At 46.1% G+C, this 19,768-nt stretch overlaps 1 protein-coding gene across 6 annotated transcripts in view; it reads left to right on the top strand.

Annotated features, from left to right (window-relative positions):
• The window catches only part of SH3GLB1 (SH3 domain containing GRB2 like, endophilin B1), a 479,029-nt gene that overhangs the window by 260,559 nt on the left and 198,702 nt on the right, over positions 1-19,768 (top strand). For 2 of the 6 annotated variants that reach the window (XM_069641728.1, XM_069641732.1), the window contains one exon: positions 9,800-9,883. The exons of 3 other annotated variants lie outside the window; for them this stretch is intronic. In XM_069641728.1, the coding sequence (XP_069497829.1) occupies positions 9,800-9,883 (84 nt within the window). The remainder of the gene's footprint in view (positions 1-9,799; positions 9,884-19,768) is intronic. One more of the 6 variants, XM_069641729.1, reaches the window with a different exon arrangement.

The following is a 19,768-nucleotide window of genomic DNA, read 5'->3' as shown; positions in this document are numbered from 1 at the left end:
AAACGTGCAGTTCCAGTAAATGACAGGTAAGTTATGGATGAGCGTTCAGGTAATGTCTTTGCATTCGCTCATTCAAAGTCTTTGTCTTTTTTCCCCATAGGGGCCGGGGTCCGGAATGCCAGGAAGCGGCAGGACCCGAAATGAAATGGGAATGACCCAACAGGTAAGTCTTAGAAGGAAACTGAGCTTTTCCTATTCCCTTCCTTCTCTCACCTTTTCATGGAAGGATGCAAAGTTTTTTGGCCATGGACTCCATCATGGTGTTTTCTTGTCTTTTTCTCTCTAGGCTCGGGAAGTGGGTGCGGATCCGGATGATCGCTGCTGAAGATGGAGGCGCCCAGGAAAGGTGAGTGAATTGCAGCGCTGCAGCGATCAAAGTGAAATGCTTTTAAAATGATGTCTTCCCTTTCAGGATCGTCGGTGTGATGTCTCTGTGATGCAGCTTTAGCAGGTAAGGTCTTCTTTCTCTCCAATTCTCTCTATCTCCCTTTGCAGGTGACCCAGGATGCTGACAGGCGTGGCTGAAGTCCAGATGCAGGAGCTGACACGGTGAGCGTCCAGCTGCGAGGAGCAGAACAACGCGAAGTGTGAGTTGCTGATCGGGTGTGGTTTAAATAGCTTTGGAAGAAGTTCCAGGTATGTATCCTTCCACCGATCAGGTATGTATCCTTCCCCGACCACACCCAGGTGGAAAGTAGTCCCACAGGTAAAGTAGTTCCATTCAGGCCTCAAGAGGGCCTGGATGTAGCAGCATGGTCTGCCTCAGGTAAGTGCACATTAAAACACTTGAACACATGTCTAGCTTTATGAGCCTGGCGCCTAAGGCGCCAGGACAGGGGTCCAACATGAGCCTGGCGCCTAAGGCTCCAGGACAGTGTCCAAAGGGCCCCAGCTTGGGCCCGCTGGCACTTCCCTGGGGGGGGGGGGGGGGTAGGCATCATGACACATAGTCTGACCAGTGTCTCGACCCATTATCATCGATAATGCTATCTATACGAGTCCCACCTCCCTCAGACCGGACCAGCCTGGCTAGGGTTCTACCCGGCATGTCCCCCTCGCCATATCTTCGGGCGGCCACAGGGCAGGAATAGTATCTCACTTCGCTAAGGGCATGTGCTTCAAATAGTACCAGTTCCGTCCTAATTTTCGCTAGGGTGGCAGGTGCTGGCTTGGAGGTATACTCTTGTTCTAAAGTTTTAAGTTTGGATTCAGAGAGGTTTAAGGCCTGTTTTATGGATTTGAGGACCCCTGCTTCTCTAGCGATGCACATTCCTCTGATGTAAACTTTGAATGCCTCCCAGCGGGTCCCCTCGGACGTGTCGGAGACCTTGTTGTTTTCGTAGAACAGGTTTATGTCAGCCAGTATCTCTGCCCTAAAAACGATATCCGATAGGGCGTCGGATTTGAAACGCCAGGCGGGGCGAGCCCCCGAGACGAAACCCAGTTGGATCTGAAGTAGCACGGGGGAGTGGTCGGAGAGTGTGTGCGCCAGAATCTTAACATCGGACACCCTGCCCATCCGGCTACCTAACAGGAGGAATAGATCTATTCTCGAGGAACTGTGGTGTACCGTGGAGTAAAAGGTGTAGTCCCTCTCCTGGGGGTGGAGTGTTCTCCAAGCATCATGTAGATTCAAGGAGCTCATGTGGGTTAGCAACCGCTTGGCCGCTCGGGTTACAGGCCTCCGGGCCGTAGTTGTCCTGTCTAGGGCTATATCAAGAATGAGATTCATGTCGCCGCCCCATACAATGGGGACATCAACATATTTCATGAGAATGGAAGACACCGTATCCATGAAGTCTGGAGAATCAATATTGGGAGCATACGAGTTCACAAGCAGGCATTCTTCGCCGGCTAAGGTGCAGTGTAGGATCACAAATCTGCCCTCAGGATCAATGTGGGATGTGTGAAGTGTGAATCTGATTGATTTGTGGATGAGAGTGAGGACTCCCCTGGACTGAGTGGAGTACTGAGTATAGTACCTCTTGGGGCCCCAGGACTGTGCGAGGTTTGAAGCCAAGAGTTTCTTAGCGTGTGTCTCCTGCAACAGGAGAATCTTGACCCCATGCCTCTGTGCATACGCAGTAATTCTACGAGATTTGGTGAAATTGGTCAACCCCCGTACATTCCACGTCAATATCCTAATAGCCATATTAAAGAGTTAAGGGACATCCCAGATGTGGATTCTCACTTTGAACTTTAATTGGAGCGCTGTGATGAGGCAGGCCTGCCACCCTGCCGCACCGGTCAAGACCAACCCGCCTTTTTGCGAAAAACAAACCCCAACTGTCCCACCCCCTACCCTCACCGCCCAGTAATACCTAGCAGTGTATAAGCACCCACCCTGAAGCGAAACTGTGTGCCATCCCCAACTCGGCAACGCCTGACAAGTAGCCCAAAAGGGGCTCGAACACAAACTTACCGCCATAAACGGCATTGCAGCTGCAGTGGGGGCTGTTGCTGCCGTCTAGCCCACCAATATTAAAACTTTGGATGAATATCAACATACACATTTTCCAGCATTGTTCGACTATTAGAGTAGACGTTACGAATAAAGGATAACCATGGTTTTCAGAATAGCAAGGACGAAATTGGGTCTACCGCAGGTCTGTGGACAACGGTGCAGCCCGGTTTCTGGAGTAGTGGCCTGGGTTTTGGCAATAGAATCGTGAAACACAGAGAGGCGGCACCCACAGGATGAGAAATACTAGCTAAGGTTCCAGGGGCCATTGGCCGGCCAGCAAGTGGGATGACAGGGGGGGGGCGCCTTGCGCCATGTGAACAGTGTCACGGCCTCATCATCCGCCCGAGGTCAGCGGAGGAACCTAGGGAGTGCGAGGTCAATCATCGTCCATTTGTTCCTCCGGAGGATTCAACAGGGGGACCTGTGCTTCAATAAACTTAACGGCCTCATCCGGGACCGTAAAGAAATAGCTTTTGTTGCGATGAATAAATTTCAGGCGAGCAGGGAAAAGCATAGAGTACTCAATTTTCCTATCTCTCAGCATCTTCTTAACCCCGCTAAATCGGCGTCGCTCCATCTGGACCCCCACCGAAAAGACAGGGAAAATTCTGATGATTTGGGACTCAAGCCTCAGTTCCCCTCTCTCTCTGGCCAAACGGAGAATGTGATCCCTATCTTTGTAGCTGAGTAATTTTGCGATGATTGGCCTGGGAAGTCTCCAGGTTTAGGGCGGGGTGCCAGGGAGCGGTGCGCTCTTTCAACCGTGAAGAATGGTGAGATCTCAGGGTTGCCCAGGAGATCTTTGAGCTGCTCAAAAGCGGGCTCCATTCGGCCCTTGAGTGCTGATTCGGGAACCCCCACTATTCGAATGTTATTCTGCCGTGACCTCGATTCGAGGTCATCGTTCTTGGCCTTGACCTGTTTCATGTCGCGGACGAGCTCTGTAACTGTGGTCTGGAGGGTATGAATGTGATCTTCGTTGGTCCCTATCCGTTGCTCCGTCTCCGTGAGCCTGGACCCGTGCTGGTCGATTTGAGCGCGTAGGGAGGCGACATTGGCATTGGTGTCGTCCAGCTTTTCATGGAAGGATGCAAAGTTTTTTGGCCATGGACTCCATCATGGTGGTGAGGTCTGGTTGCGGGGGATCCGGCAATGTCTCGCAGTCTTCTTGTGTCGCAGAGGAGGACGCAGGATCCGCCCGAGAGGCCGCTTTGGCAAATTTGTCCATGGCGCCCACTTTGTTAGTGGTGGGGGGTCTCCAGCGAATCTGGCCGAGTCAGAGATGGGCAATGGCTGAGGAGTCGCCGGAGGAGACGGAGACAGAGCTGTAGCCGCCAATCCCTAGTATTGTAGGCTCAGGGGTGCTGATAGTAGGCCAGCAGGGTGGGGAAGGCGGATCACAGTGTGGCCGCAGAGATGGTGTAGGCCAGCAGGGGGTATGCGTGGTCCAGGGCAGTGCGGGTCTCGTGGGAGGTGGAGGCCTCGCCAGTCAAGGGAGCTTAGGGGCCCTGCGTATCTTGTGTGGGCGTAGGATCACCCACGCCGGGCTGGGCCCAGAGCGCCGGGGTGGCAACCAGGCGACAAACAGTTGGAGAGGAGACCCCACACCGGCCAGGGAGTGACACCACCAGCTGCCGGACAGTAGAGTGAGCGGGGGCAACTCCGCCTGCAATGGCACCCTGCGGCGTGTCGGTCCTCTGTAGCGGGCCCGGGCCCAAGAGATCCAGAGCGAGATGCAAGGGAATGGCCGCGCGAACACCACCCCTAGGTGGGCCGTAGCGCTGGAGGGGAGGTAGGATGCAGAGCCCCACTTCACAGAGTAGAAAAGGAAGGTGGGGGCCAAGCCCCTATGCAGGCAGCCCAGCAGCGAGCGAGGAAGACACCCAGGCAGGGGTAGAGGTGGCCGGAGGAATCGGGCCCTCCCAGGCAGGGAGAATGAGACGTAGCCCCCAGCACCCACCTTGCGGCCTATGGGATGGCTAGGCCCGCTTGTCGTCTGAAGGATGATGGGTACAGGCCCACAGCGGCAGCAGTTCATCGGGGTGATCCCCGTAGCAGATTGGAGAAGGTGAGTGGTGGGGGTCCCAGCGGCGACGCCCACAGGATGTGTTGTGTGGCTTCCACAGGGGAGCAACCCCCCGCTCAGCAGACGGCTCCACAGCCAGCAGGGCCCCCTCAGCTCAGGAGCGGGCGAGAGGTCCGTCACACTCCCGCGGAGGTAGCGGGTCACCGCCCAGCCCCGGCGTACGGGGCTCACCAGGCGCCGCGAGCCCGCCGCAGCCGGGCAACCCGCAGGGCCGCAACAAGGACAGGTGCAGCAGTGGGGAAGCGCCGCCGTCGGTCGCAGGCAGCAGCGCGGGAGGAGCGGGAGCCACAGCTCCTCCCGACAATGGAGATCCTGGTGTCAGGAAGTCCCCGGGGTGCAGACTCCACGGGTAGCAGCGCGAGGAGGCACCGCCGGCAGCAGCGCGGGAGGCCCTCGGAACCGCAGCACCTCCCGGCGGCGGCGGGGCCAGCGGCCTCAAATGATTCCGGGAGGCCTCGGATGTCAGAAGTGTGGGTCCAGGGCACCGATTCGGCCCAAAATTGCAGGAGGGTGTAGAGGACGACGCCGTTAGAAAAATCGTTGCCGTGGCTGCAGTAGGCAGATAGGATTAGCGCTGATATGGCGAGGATTCAGGTGGGTCTCGACGGAGCTCAAAAGCTAAGCGGCCATCTTGCTTGGCTGCACAACAGCGCCCCCCATTCTGGTGATTTTTCTGTGCACAGACAGGGATCGGATGGTTTGGTGCTACAGAAAATGTTAACTGGACATATAATATTAGAAAAATGGTACATAGATAAATATGTATTTGGATCAAAAATAGATTTGTGTGCAAATTGACAAGGGGAGTGTTCTTTCTGTATGCCATAAAATTGATGCCTGATTACGCTCCATTCCTTCCCCCAATCAAGGGAGAGAGGAGAGCTTGGTCAATGATAAGTTGTGAGGGGCAGGCTTAGTTATGCCCACGCGCACACCCATTTTCAAAACACATAAAAAGAGACTGCTTTGGACAGGCAACACACTCACTTTCCATTTTCTTGCAAAGCACTTTACCGGACCAGACAATATCCAGAAGGACCATCTCCAGAACTTAGAATCCAGACTTCAGAAGTCAGCAGGCCTCAAAATCTTTTGCAAATTATTCAAACAGCCGGGCTGAGCTGTTTGATTCTGGCTAGAACCCTGTGCCAGTACCCAGAAAGCAGTGCTGTATCCAGAATCCACTTGATCCAGACCAGCAGAACCAGAGACCAAGACCAGACCGCAGTGCCGCTAGCAGACCCAGACCAGATCGCTGTGAGCAGAACCGGTACTAAAGACCATCCGTGGCGAGAGAACCGCAGCCAACCTGGCCAGATCTTGACGGCCTATTTCAAATGTATAGTTTGAGTACTCGGCTAGAACTGTGCCAGAACCAATCTTAGTCTAAAATAATCTGATTCAAACCATTTTAACCTGTCCAGAACTGCATCATAGAATAGTGTGTCCCTTCTCCGATTTTAAACCTGTAAAAGTGTAATTTTGCCATTTTGAATCATTATTTAATTTCTGAAAAACTACCTTCACAAAATCGTCTATCTTTGGAACCACGTGTGCTAGGAAGGAGATTTAACTTTCATTTTAAAACTAAGAATCTAAGCTTTCCTTATAGTTTTTCCGTAATCGCGCTCGACGCATTCGGAAAAAATGCCGCAAATTCAGATTTGTATGGACTTTCGGTAGACAATAGAAAGCTGGAATGACTGATTGTCTATTAATAAGAAAACTCTTTTAGTCATCATTTATCCACCCTTGTTGTAGGGCATGTGTCATCAGGCTTGTTATTTCTTCCAAGATATCGGGAGTCGGGTCGATTGGTATCCGTTTATATACTGATGTTATCACCAAGTTGCTTTTCCACTTCTGAATTATATAGATTAGAATCCCACAAGACAATCCCTCCCCCTTTGTCGGCAGGTTTTATGACAAATAGCGGGTTGTTTTCAAGGCTTTTTAAAGCTATTCGTTCTGATTTTGACATTGTCTTTATACCGATTTTTTGTGTTCACAAAGGAGTTTCATCTCTCAGAGAATTTTGTTCTTGAAGGCCAGAATTTCTGGAGATACTATAGACTAGTGGTATAAAGGTAGAGGGCGGCTTTTTGCCTGAACGATTGTCATCGATAGCATTTTTTGGATCTTTATCATGGAAAAAAATATTTAAGCCTGATGATACGAAAAAAATTCCTCATCTCAATTTCAGTCTGAAAAGCATTGGCTTTGCAGACTGGAACAAAGGATAAACCCTTGCTCAAAACAGATTTTTCCTCAAGTGTTAATATGTGCGTGCTCAAATTAAAGATACGATTTACCAAGTTTGGGGCGGAACCCACTGTCGCGGTCGCATTGGATGGTGGTTCCATGGTCTGTTTTTCCGCGATTCTCTAGTTGTTGAAAAATTGATTCTGTGGGCCTCTTTGTGATGTTGGTGCCCCACTTGTACTTGGGCCATTTTGGTTGGAGTCAGAGTCGCTGCTATTAGAGGAATTGGAAAAAGATACCAACTTCTTATTACGTTGGAATCTATTTTGGCCTTTCCAGTTCTTTTGATTATTATTATATTTCTGGAAAAAGCAGGGAACCAAGTAAATATTAATAGGCTAATTCAAAGTCACCATTGTGCTACTAACATCACTTTTTGTTACAACGTATCATGTGAATGAACACAAAGATCCATCCAAACTATTGATCATTGTCTCTCTTTGTTTTATGTTTGAGATTTGCAAATGTGACCGAATGGTCGGTTTTATTACAAAATATAATAAATATGAGATATTTTTGTTAAGTGAGCCTTCCATCTCCTTATATTTGCTAAAAGATTGATGGTTTGGGAATGCATGGACAAGTTTTGAGATCCAGTTTTGTAACCTCTGGTGAGGATATCGAAAGGTAGCTTGTTGGTATTTCCCCTTTGCTGCAGCCGATGTACAACCAATCGCTTGGGCTGAAAAGCCATTTACATATGGCAAAATCACAAGGGAAGTTTGTAAACTCTGGCTAGGCATAAACACCTCAGTAAAGCCTTTGGAGAAGGTTCTTTGGCTCTGCATTCTCACGGTGGAGTAATGTATAAGGGCGACCCTGAAGAAGCAACAGCATTTCTCGTAGCTGCACAATGCAGGCAGCTTTTATAACAAATGAAGTAGTACATACTGTTCACATCATTGCTGTGTGTGCCATTTCAAAATACCCAACACTCAATAGAGCAATGGATCTGGTATTCTCGCACAATATTATATTTGTGATTATGGTTTGTATTATGGGTCGTGCCAGCTTGCGTTTAATCATAATTTGGTTTATAACGCGCTTAATACCAAAGAGGTTTCTAAGCGTGGACCCGGGATTCGAACTTGTGTTGCTCTGTCTCGTCTTGCTTCCAGGAGTATGGGGGCGGGGGGAGGTGAGGTGGATGGAGTGTGGAGCAGGTAATGGGTGGGTATGACAATAGGCATTGGCATGGTCATGGGCACTTCGATAGGTTGGTAAATAATGAAGCGCCCACAGCCTGTGTCCCTCCTCACTTCCTTCTCCCATGTCTTCACCAGGACAATGCTGACAATGCTTTTGTTTTGTAAGCAGTGCTTTCAGTGCCATATGATAGCAAAAACAACAAAAAACTGCCGATTTCTTTAAGGCCTCCTTTGATATTGCAAGGAATCATGAACTAGCAGGAACTCTGGAATGTTGATTCTATGTATAGTGCGCCGTGCTAATTTGTATTTTTGTTTGCTTGTGTATATTTTCTGGTTGTCAATAGCGTTTATATACAGTACTCCGTCCGAATGGCTTTGCAGCAGGTTTGAACTGTAACAAACGCAAACATAAACTTAACTGTAAGCAAAATGTAATACAATTTGAACAGGATACTATCATATATTTAAATATTTCATTCATCCAGAGTTTATACAAAAAAACAAGAAATGAAAATATTTGCTTACGTCATTTATTGTGTGTGGTTGTGTTGATCTTCTAACATTTGTGTGTTGCACATGGATAAAGTAATTGGCTCCCTACGGGTGGGAGCCGGCCAATCAGGTGGCTGGAAACGTGAGCAGATACTCCAAAGTTAGCCTTCCTTCCAAGCTGCCTGATGGCTGGCTCTGCAGCCCACCATCTACCCCCAGCCCTTGCCCCTCCATTCCCTTTTTTTTTGTTGATCCCAACCCCCCCTCCCAACCCTGCTTAACTGTTACGGCGCCACGTGCCGCAGCAGCTCCGCTCCCACTTCCGCCCACCATGGTAATAGATGAGGGGCTCTGTACGGCGCCCCACCTTCTACTACCATGGTAGCCATTTTCGCAAAGCATTTTCATTTATTGAACGTGATGCCATGTGCGTCCCTTTTTTATTTATTTATTTTTTTTAATCACCCCGGGTTACCGATTTGGTAACCCAGGGTGCTAATGGTGTTCTAAACACGTCTCAGTGCCCCCAGTATGGCCCATGGAGCTGTTTAAGAACGCCATATTTCCGAGCTTTACCAACATCTCTGACCTCAGCACACCTGCAGCTTTCACTCACCTGTCTCCACCGCCTCCATCTTCCTGATTTGCCATCCAAACTGTGCTCATGTCTTCCGAATAGGTTGCATCCTGTGCCATGGACTGATCTCTTCCGGGGCCCCTCTTGCTCATGAGTGGTACGTTAGGCAGGACCACACAGTCCACATTATTTTTTAGCTGCACATTTCAAACAGTTTTTGTCTCCCTTGGTCTATGTATATTCTACCACACTGTGCATATGTTTAATTTTAAACCATGATCAAAAAATTAACAGTTGTAAAACCAGTCATAGATCCCAATTTAGGGATATTGTATCTACTGCAAGCGTTGTGTTTAGCTTTTATGTAGTATTCCATTTGGTAAATGTGTCCAATGTTTGCCCTGCTGCGAAATGGCAAACACTGTGGTAGAAAGGGCTATGTACGAGCAAGTTATTAAGAGTAATCTGTAAATACATTGCAAACGAAATGAGACAAGTGAGGTTCATGAATTAAATATGAAGCTGTTATTAAGAACCTTATAAAAATAGTTACCAGGAGAGCTTGGTTAAAAATCCAGTGCAATCAAAAGGAAAATGTGGATTGTGTTGCAAGTTAAATACGTCTGATTTGTCCCTTTATAACAATGTGGGTAGAGATTTGTGTATATCGGTTAAAAGGCATAAGGAATACTGCATGAACTATTACTAGATTGCTTATGCCCTCTGTTTACAAAATGATTTGTCTGTGTATTTCTGTGCTTATGCAGCTAACTGTACCTCAGCCCGAAGGAGATAACATTATGGTAAACTTGTCTTACATGCTGAGCTTGCTGCATGTAAAATGGCTCAAGGTTTGTTGTTCTATGGTTCTATTTCACCTAGCTAGTGTGCCTCCTCTTGCTAGTAGATTTAGGTTTCAAGTCATGCGTGCTGAATATCCAATATTAAGTAAAGCGGGAACTGCATGACAATAACGGATTCAAATTGTCCCCTTGTCTCTTTGAATCATTTGGAATCTTGGAGGGTATTGATTTACTTAACATCCATAACAAACTAAAATGGCTGTAGGTTGGGTGCCCGCTGTATAGACCTGATTGGGTTGGATCACTTGTAAGGATAATGGGCATATCACCTGAGTTGCTGTGGGCATTTGTGGGAGTTGGACTGACAAGTGCTCACTGTAAGCTATAAGCAGTCATTGATGTGGTCCCCAACTGCCTTTACCATTAAAGGAATTCATGCAGGTCTACCAATGGTAAAAGTACAAATATGAACTTAACAGACCGTGCCATGTGCTAGCAAGAGAATGCAGTTTTGCGTGGTTCGTCGCTAGGTTTCGGTGTACTAATAAAGGGAAAGTTAGACTGGTCTTTGTGGCATTGGCTACTTTAATTTGATATTGTGTACATTGTAACCTTTTGCTCTGACTGTTCTATCTTCAAGAAGCTCCAATGCTGAAGTTTAACTTTCAAATATAAAACACTTTTAAAACAGTAAAAACCATGCCATGGTACAATTCCCAGACTTACTAACTTTCCCTTTTGCATGTTGTGCAGACAGAAGTACTCCTGCTTAAATTTGGAATTCTCCAAAAATATGCTGTCCATTTTTTTGCCAACCTCAATTGACTTACCAAAGGTACACTTGTTAGAGTTTCAAACATCAGGAGGCATTTGTAAAATGAGACCACTCTTGTGAGATTATAGTTCATATTTTACAAAGATGCGTACAGAACGCCCACACAACTATTCAATACCCTAATTCGCATGTGTTTAAACAATTAGTGGGGATTTCATTGAATTTGGAATTTTCATCATTTTTTCTCGAATGATAACAATGGTAATTCGTATGATTGAAACTGAATATTTCAATGCTAGTGACTCTTGTAATGGAAGTCATTAGACGATCTTTTCCCAGATGACGGTCTTGTCCACCCTCTTTGACTCTGCCATATAGTATTTCTATTTATTGCTTTTTTAAATAGAGTGCACTGTTATCACAGAATGTTTTCATGACGCTGACCCCAATTAGTGGTTGACCGCCTTGGCATTTTTTAACCATACATTCAAAGGTAGGATAGGAACTTCCAGGGGCTAAGGCTGAGCCTCCCTTGTGAGCGTTGACATTAACTGGGACCAAGAAACCTGCAGAGTTGTCTGTTTCAAACCAGTGCACGAATTGCCTTGTGTCCTCGTGACTTTCGTAAGCAAACTGCTATAAAGCAACGCACTTGCTGGTCTGCAGCACATTTTACATCTGCAGCACATTTTATATTTGGGAAGGTTGGAAAAGCAGTGTTCTTGGACATCGTTTCTCTGGCAGAAATGTACAAATGTGTGTGTCAAGATTCTCACTGCATGTTACTCTTGAAGAAACCATGTTCTATGATAGAACCAACTGTGTATACATTGATCAGTCTTCCAAACTCATTAGGCAAACTGACATTTCGCCCCTCAAAACGCTGATCACTAACATATTTCCCACTTTGAGACCAAGTGCTAAGTTTTAAAGCATGAACTCCAAGCACTTTTTAATTTGCGTAGGAGTGCTAAAACTGGTTGCAACATTACTAATTGTAATGTGCATTGTTATGTTATTATGCTTTTATAACGAGCAAAATCCCCTTCCTAGTAGTAGCAAAGCGCTGGTCCATGGCCACATAGCATTGTGCCTCCTGCCTGGGGGAGCCAGACCAGCGTCTCCTCAGAAGAGCAAGAGTTAAAAGGGAGAGAAAGAAGGGAAGGAGGTTGTAGGTGCAAGGAGTGAGTCCTGCTTTGTATTCGTGTGTGGTTGATGTTTTGTCCACTTTATTTGGACATCTAATGGTGAGAAAACACAAAGTATGTGTTTGGTTGATGTATACGCATTAGTATGCCAAGCCAGTTTTGGAAGACGATGTTGGCTCTGTGAGGAGCTCAACAATTTGTTTGGGCAATCCTGGCAGATATGTAGCTTTATATGCTGAAGTGTCTATGGTTCTGCCAGTGAATTTCTTCTGGGGCTTCCAGTAGGAATATAGAATGAAGCCTAATCAAAAGGTGAATGTTGATGGAAAAGAAAGGCAGGGGTGAGGGATAGACTTGTTAATAAATTAAAACGTTATTATGCTTGGCTTCTAGATGTAAAGGTAAAAATGCTGCAAGCCTAGCACCGAGAGGGAGTGGGGGTGTGGGCTTGTTTGATATTCTGATAATCTTTAGTCCGAGTGCAAACTCTTCACAGCTCGGCGTGCTGTTAACATAAATTGTGAAGATTTTTGTACTGGCCCAAATCACCATCTTTGTACTCTCTCAGCACCTAGTCTTGTACTTTTTATGAATAATGTTTAAGGATATGAACACATCTTTGGCTCAGCAGTGGTCGACCTTTTAAGCCTTTTACAGTGCTTGTATTGAACTGTGAGCCTGGGCATGTTGAAACCATGCAAAAGAAAACGGGAGCGCAATACTATTTGAATTTCTTGTCTAGGCCCCAACTGCTAGTTTCTATAGACCAGACAGTTGGAAGGAACTATGGGCACTTGTAAATGAGGGTGGGCTTCGAACTTTGATCCATTTGGGAGCAAAACCGTGTACCAAGGTTCTGGAGGCAGACTAGAAACTTTGAGGTAGTTTTATAGTGGTGTGTGAGGCAGTACTCCACTTGAGCTGAGGCTAGGCTCTAATGCAAGTTAATCTGCATAATCCAGCCTTGGGATCTTTCTCGGTTGGACTGTAATTAGCTTGTCCTGTTAATAGGTCAGCATGTGGACCTTGGGGCCAAACGGGTATAGAGTCTGATTGACACCCATACAGTTTCTGGTTTGTCGTAAATTGAGTGCTGCTCCTGTGTATGTATTTGGTAATTTTGGGGTGTTCTACCTGCCACTTTTGTCTGCTTCAAAGCATTTAACTTTAATGTGAAAAAACAAAAACCATGACATAATGTAACTTGACATAACATTACTTCCCCAGCTAGTTTAACAAAACCAGTATCAAGTCTGAAAACATAGAAAAGGGATGAATAAAAGCATGACAAAGAAAAATTAGGCAAAACAGCCTTAAAAACCCAAATAACTAAAATGTGGTTACCAGTTTCCAATTGGCAAGGGAGAATTTAAAAAGGAAAAACACAAGATTAGATATTAGATACAGTGAGATACAGTAAGTGTGAATAGAAACTGGGAGGGGATGGACTGTTAAGGGGCGTTTGCATGCCCACTTAAATGCAAAAAATGTGTTAATAAAAGCACCTGCAGCTCAAACATGACCTGGTGTATGTGTATTGGATATGGTTTATGTACATGATTGACCCAGTTTCCAGAACATTGACCATCATCCAAGAATAGTAATAGTCAGTGCTGGAGGTAAGATTTTGAAGTGGGGGTATTTTTTGGGACTAAAATGATTTTTCTTCTAGGGTGTAAAGTTAGCCTCATTCTCCATGGGAGTATTTTATAACCGAGTACAAGCATGTTTTATCTGTAAAACAGAAATGTTTTCGTAATAAATATTTGTTTGATCTAGTTATTCTTGCACATTAAAGATACGTTTTACCTTGTTAGCTCAGGAATTCATAGTTTTTATTTTCTTTTTCCTGTGGCACTACTTGTCCACACATCCATGGAGCTGTGCAGTTGAAAGCAGGGAGATGGGGGGGTGGAGGGGCAGGGGTGTCCTAAGTTTTCTATTTTTTATTAGGAGTATTTGTACTCCCTATTTTTCCTCCTGGGGTGTATTTGACTATTTCAGGGGGTACAGTGGTAGATACACCTCTTATGTGTAGGGCTGGGAATATTGACAGTTGGAAAATATTGGCAATAATATCCACATCAGACTAGTATGGGACTTGAATACTCGAATGTTCCACTCCAATCTCCACCCCCTATCCGTTAAGCACATAGCAACTCTCAAGTTAAAACATCCACAGGCACAATGCCAAACGCAATCCACACCCTGATATGCAACTACCCACCCTCCTTCCACTTTTAGTTCCGCTCACACTGCCACATCTTCAGTCTCACCTCAATACAGTCATATCCCACTTATGTTTACACCACCACAAACTCATCTTCGTGGCTTACACATGTGCACCCTCCATTGACCCCACGCCCCCTTCCACACCCACCAAGTCGCCATACACCCTCCAGGCATATCTCAACTTTACATCACCCCCCGGCCCCACCCAATTAGGCAGTCTTTCCCTTCCTTGTATATACATCATACCGACAACTCCCATGTGCTTTACATTAACCACATTACTATTACTACCATAAATCCATGAAATCTGCATAAGCATTTACCGATTTGATCACATCACCAACACTGGACCTCGACAGCCAAATTCCTGCAACTGCCATGTTTCTTCTATGGGTTCAGGGGTTGAGCAAGGAAGTCACACTGCAGGACGAGAGGTACTGTAATGTGTAAATGACAGTGTCGGATTCTTCATTTATTTAACATTTATTTAATTTGTAAAGCGTACATACCACCCGGGGGCATTGAGGCGCTTTTGCAGATACAAGTCATGAAGACCTGCTTAGTCATACAGTCATGTGTTTGTAAAGACACAACAGAGCATAGGTAGAGTTACGGTTACATTAATAGCATAACTTTATCATACATGTTGATTATACTGTTTGGTGGTATAGTATAGTTAATTAGTTGACAAATAGGCCAAGTGGGCATGGGGGGCAGCAGGTTAGGAGAAGAGCTGAGCTTTGAGAACTTTACAAAAGATTGAGTAGAATTTCTCAGCACTCACTGGGATGAGGGGGGGTCATTCCAGAGTTCGGCAGCATGGTAGGGGAAGCTGAATACTCCGGCTTTGCATCTCCTCACTTTAGGCACCAAAAGTCTATCCTTGTAGGGGGTCCTGGTGGGTCTTGATGAGTGTGCTTTGATTCTTTGGGAGTGATATGGGGGTGCTGTATTGGAGAGGAGCTTGTGGGCAATGGATAGTGTTTTAAAGGTGATGCGCTCCTGAATGGGAAGCCAGTGTGCTTCTCGTCTAGCTTTGGAGATGTGTTCTCGTTTTGGGATATTGAGGGCTGCTCTCAAGGTGTTTTGTATGACTTGAAGTTTATGGATATTTTCAGCGGTGGCGCCTGTGAATAAGACGTTGCAGTAGTTTATCTTGGAGCCAATGATAGCACAGGCAATGGTAAGACAGTTATTTTTTAGTGAGGAAGGGTCTGGCCACATTGAGGACCTTAGTGGCATATGCTGCTGAAGAGGCAATGGCGCTTACTTGTCTGGACATAGTATGGCATCTAGGTAGGCTCCTAGTGTCTTTACTATGGTTGAGACCGGGATTATACACTTGTCGATCTGGAAGGAAGTGTATTGATTATTAAGCGACTTACAGACAGGAAGAGCATGGCACAGTTTCCTTCATCCCTGATTTCGTCTAGCTGATTTTTCCGTTCTAGATGGGCAGATTCAGTACTGTGTCCTGGACGGAAGACTGAGTGATGCATCCCTAGGATTTGGTTGTCCTCCAAGAACTGCTGAACTTGCAAGTAGGATGCTCGATTAGTAGGAAGGGGACAGTGGTGATTGGCCTATAGTTGGGTGTAATGGGTGGGTCTAGTGAGGTTTTTTCAGGAGAGGAAGGACCCATGCTCCTTTGAGGCCGGGTGAAACAGTGCTTTTAGTGAACGATGCGTTAAGGCCACGATGGCCGGGGCTAGAACGTCAGCACAATCTTTAATGAGGGATGCAGTGTGTAGCTGATACTTGTGACTGTGGGGTTGTTATTTAATTTAGCTTGTTGTGAGAGTATATTTGAGTTCAGGGTGTCGATTTTACCTAGAAGCTCTGCCTGGATGTCGGAGCACCATGTAGCATCTTTGAGGGTGGTGGGGGGTGGGCAGGAGATTAAATTTCTTTGAATATGGTAAAGATTTCTTTTGTATCAAAGTTGTCATTGCTGATTCTAGAGTTGAGAGTTCGATGTTGCTGCGATTGTGTCAGCTTTATAAAGTTTGCATATTTTACTGATCTCATTTTTCAGAGAGTCGGTGGGATCCTTTAGCCAAGTGAGCTGGGCTTATCCTTTGAGTTCGTAAATCCAGAAGGTCTGGGCTAAACCAAGAGTTAGAATGTCTGACTGTTTTGGATTTGTGTGGAGCTTGCGTTGGAGAGGATTGAGGTATACGTTTCAACTAGTGTGTTGGGGTTGGATTTGAATGGGGGCTGGAGGTCTGGGGTGTAAGTGATATTCAATCAACACTACAGCTAAGTCCATGCCTAGTCTGGGATGCTGAGGAAAACCCTTATTGATGTATTTTTATATCCAGTTCAGTACTCTGGATGACAACCCTTGTATAACACCCCCCTCTTGGAATCCCCCTGACCCCACTGAGCCAAGAAGTAGGTTTGTTTTGCAAAATGAAAGGTTTATTTGGACAATTCAACAATATATATCTATCACACTTTATAAATAAATTGATAACTGATATCACACTTCAGAATATGACCGTAATCAACAATGGATAATGTTACAGGGGTACACTGATTTGGTTACTTAGGAGTAGTGTAGAGGATGAGGTAGCTGAAAATGCTCGATGGTTTCAAGGAAATGCAAGGTGGAATAAAATGCAGTACAGAAATAACTGGTTATGATTTTAGCAAAAGGTAATATGATCACTTTTTCTTTTGACAATTCACTCCCCCCCCCCCTATGCAATACAAGAAATGGAAGGAGAGCACACAGTCTTCAAGAATCCCAACAAATCACACTTTATAATGCAATACACAGTTCCAGTTCCCCCAGCAAGCTTAGAGAAAACAGGGATGAGTTTAAAACACAGGCAAATTACTTTAATGTGGTTTGCAAGGAAGTGAAAAGGTGCTAAAATTGCTTTTAATTCCCTCTAGAGGTTCAGGGTAGGTGATGGCTACTTTATATTAGTTCAGGCTCACTTTAACAAAACTCTATGAATGATTAGCAGATTGCAAACGAATTTTAGCAAAGAGAAGCAAAAAGCTGCTGATTTCTACAGATGAAGAAATCGGGCCAAATTGCGGTAAATTTCGCGAGTGCATGTCTCGCGATTACGGGAAAAGTATAGGAAGTAGGAAGTCGGTTCTAGGTTCGTTGGAAAGCCTAGGTTCTTTCGTTCCTAGCCCAAACGGTTCAAGAGATACGGACGATTTAATAAAGGTAGATTTTCGGATTTAAAGTAAAACTCAAAATGACAGGTGACAGCTTGCAGCTGCAGAATTGACAGGTGACAGTTGTGCAGCTTTAAAAATGACAGATGACACGATTTCTAGGAGGCAGTTCTACTCAGGTTAAAATAGTTTGGATTAGATTATTTTAACTAAGAGATTGGGTTCTGCACAGTTCTGGCGGTACTCAATATATTTTGGGCAGGAATGGGCCTCGCCACGGATCTGGTCAGGTTTTGGACTGGACTCCGGTTCTGGTCTCGGCACTTCACAGCGATCTGGGTCACTGGTTCTGCTCACAGCGGTCTGGGTCAGGTCTGCTCTGCTGGTCTAGCCTCTCTGGATATGGTGGGTCAATCAGGCACCAGTTCTGCTCACAGCGGTCTGGGTCTCTGGTTCTCTCTCTGGCAATTGCTCTTGGCAAAAGAATTCAGACAGCTCGACCGGCTGTTGAATAGTTTGGTTAGGTTTGCTGGATTCTGAAGGCCTGCTGAGAATACTCCTCAGTTTTGTGGGTTTAGGCCCTTGCTTTAAAGTCTGAAGTAAATTTCTGGTCTCTGAAGATTGATGGATGTGAAGTCTGGAGTCTCCCGGCAGAGCGTCCCGCAGAAAATGGAATTGAATGTCCCTACCTGTCCCAGCAGTCTTTTTATGTGTTTTGAAAAGTGGGTGGAGAGGCTAGCATCCATAAGCCTGCCCCTCTTGATTTGATAGGTCAAGAGATTCTTTGGTCCCTGATTTGGGAAGGGATAGTGTGTCAGAGTGATGTAATTTTTATGACCTGCAGAAATGACACTCCCCTGGTCAATGTGCACACAAATCTATTCCTGATCCAAATACATATTTCCCAGGTACACAGTTGTTTGACATCACATGCACACATCATATATTACTAAAGATAGTCCCTGTCCCGACTCTGGCATTTCTAGGAGCTTGCATTCAAAAATGGCAACTTATTTTCGATTTTAGTGGGTTTTGCAACATTGTTTTTTCATCAAAAATTATACAAAGGTACATTTCCCTTCCACATATATCCCAGTAACTTTCCATGTCTCTAGCTTAAACACATTGTCTACAATAATCATAATTAGCGGGGTTTGGCCCCAGAACATGGTACAAATTGGAGTTTGGACTCAAATCGTGAGGGCATTTTTCAAACTAAGACTCTCAAAGTTGTACATTCCTGTCATTTGGTTACAATAAATTATCACTGTTTCTATAAAATATATATTTGTTGCAATTCAACTCCCCCAAAGTGTTTGGGTCCGCCTCCAGGAGTCTGGGTGGGTCAGTGATCACATGTCTCTCCTTGCTGGCAGAGGGCTGTTGACAGGAAACACTCAAAATTAACATACCCCATTCAACAGAAAGGGGCTATTGTCTCTCTCCTCCAGGCTGAAGGGGAAACCCCCTCCCTCTCACTCAGAAGGGCCATGTGATATCCTGCCTCCTGTGGTGAGTCTCTGGGGTGTTAAGGTTTCCCAGCCTGTTGGCCTCTGGGAACAGCAGGTGGCTAAGGTTTCCAATTACCCGCCAAGCTTTGAAGTCCCTGCCCCTCTTGCAACTCCTGAATACAGTTTCCCTGTCAGAGTTTAGACCGCTAGCGCCACCTTGGGGAATTTGTCGGTACTGCATCCATTTTTGAGTTGTCTTGAATTACTGCATTTCAATAGAGTGGTCTTATGCTTGATAGTATAGGACCCTTGCTTAACATTGTTTTGATGGCATCCTTACAGTAGAGTGGTGATGTGTAACCCCCCACAAGAAGGTTGTATCTTTGGAGTGTTCTCGTGCCAACTGCGCCGCTCTCCTATTCTGGCGTGAATGTGGGCGGCGATAGCTCATCCCCACATCTACCCAGTCTTTTGATTCAACATGGGTCAAAACCCTTGACAGGGGTGTTAAGCAGGAGCAGGCTGTTGTCTCTAGTGAGCTCGCCAGAGCTTAGTGTTACAGCAGGAGGTAGAGGGTTGGGTGTGGGTTTGGCTTTGGAGGGCTGTGGGATGGGGAAGTGGATGATGTGGTGGTCTGATCAAGGACAAGCAGTGTTGGCATGGGTGGAGATCTTGCACTTGTGGTCGGCAATCCAGTCTAAAGTACGTCCTTCTGTGTGTGGGGGATCGGTAATAGGCTGACAGAAGCCTGAGGTGTCTAGGGCGTCAGATAGTGACGATGCTTTTGGGTCATTTGGGTCATGAAGGCCCGGATTAAGGTCTCCTAACAAGTTAATTTTAGAGGAGGCTTTTAGGTTGTCCTGGGGAACATGAATAACATTTTGCTCGAAGTTTTGAAGGGGGCCAGGTGGCCGGTAGTGATGGTGATAGTTTGAGTGATAGGTCAGTGAAACACTGGAAGGTGGTGTTGCACCTTCTGAGGGGGAAGGGATTCTCTGGCTATTATGGCGACGCCACCTCCTCTGGAGGAGGCTGTCATTCCAGAAGATGGTGTAATCTAAGGGCATGGCTAGGGATAGGGCAGGGCCATAAGTCACGTGAAGCCAAGTGTCAGATGTGGCTAGGGCGTTGAGGTTGTGTTTGGTGATCCGGTCGTTGATGTCTAGTGCATGGGCAGGCAGTGATAGGG

This window comes from Ambystoma mexicanum, chromosome 1q (assembly GCF_040938575.1).
Source record: "Ambystoma mexicanum isolate Mex_15411 chromosome 1q, UKY_AmexF1_1, whole genome shotgun sequence".
NCBI lineage: Eukaryota > Metazoa > Chordata > Amphibia > Caudata > Ambystomatidae > Ambystoma > Ambystoma mexicanum.
This window is presented reverse-complemented; position numbering and strand designations above follow the sequence as displayed.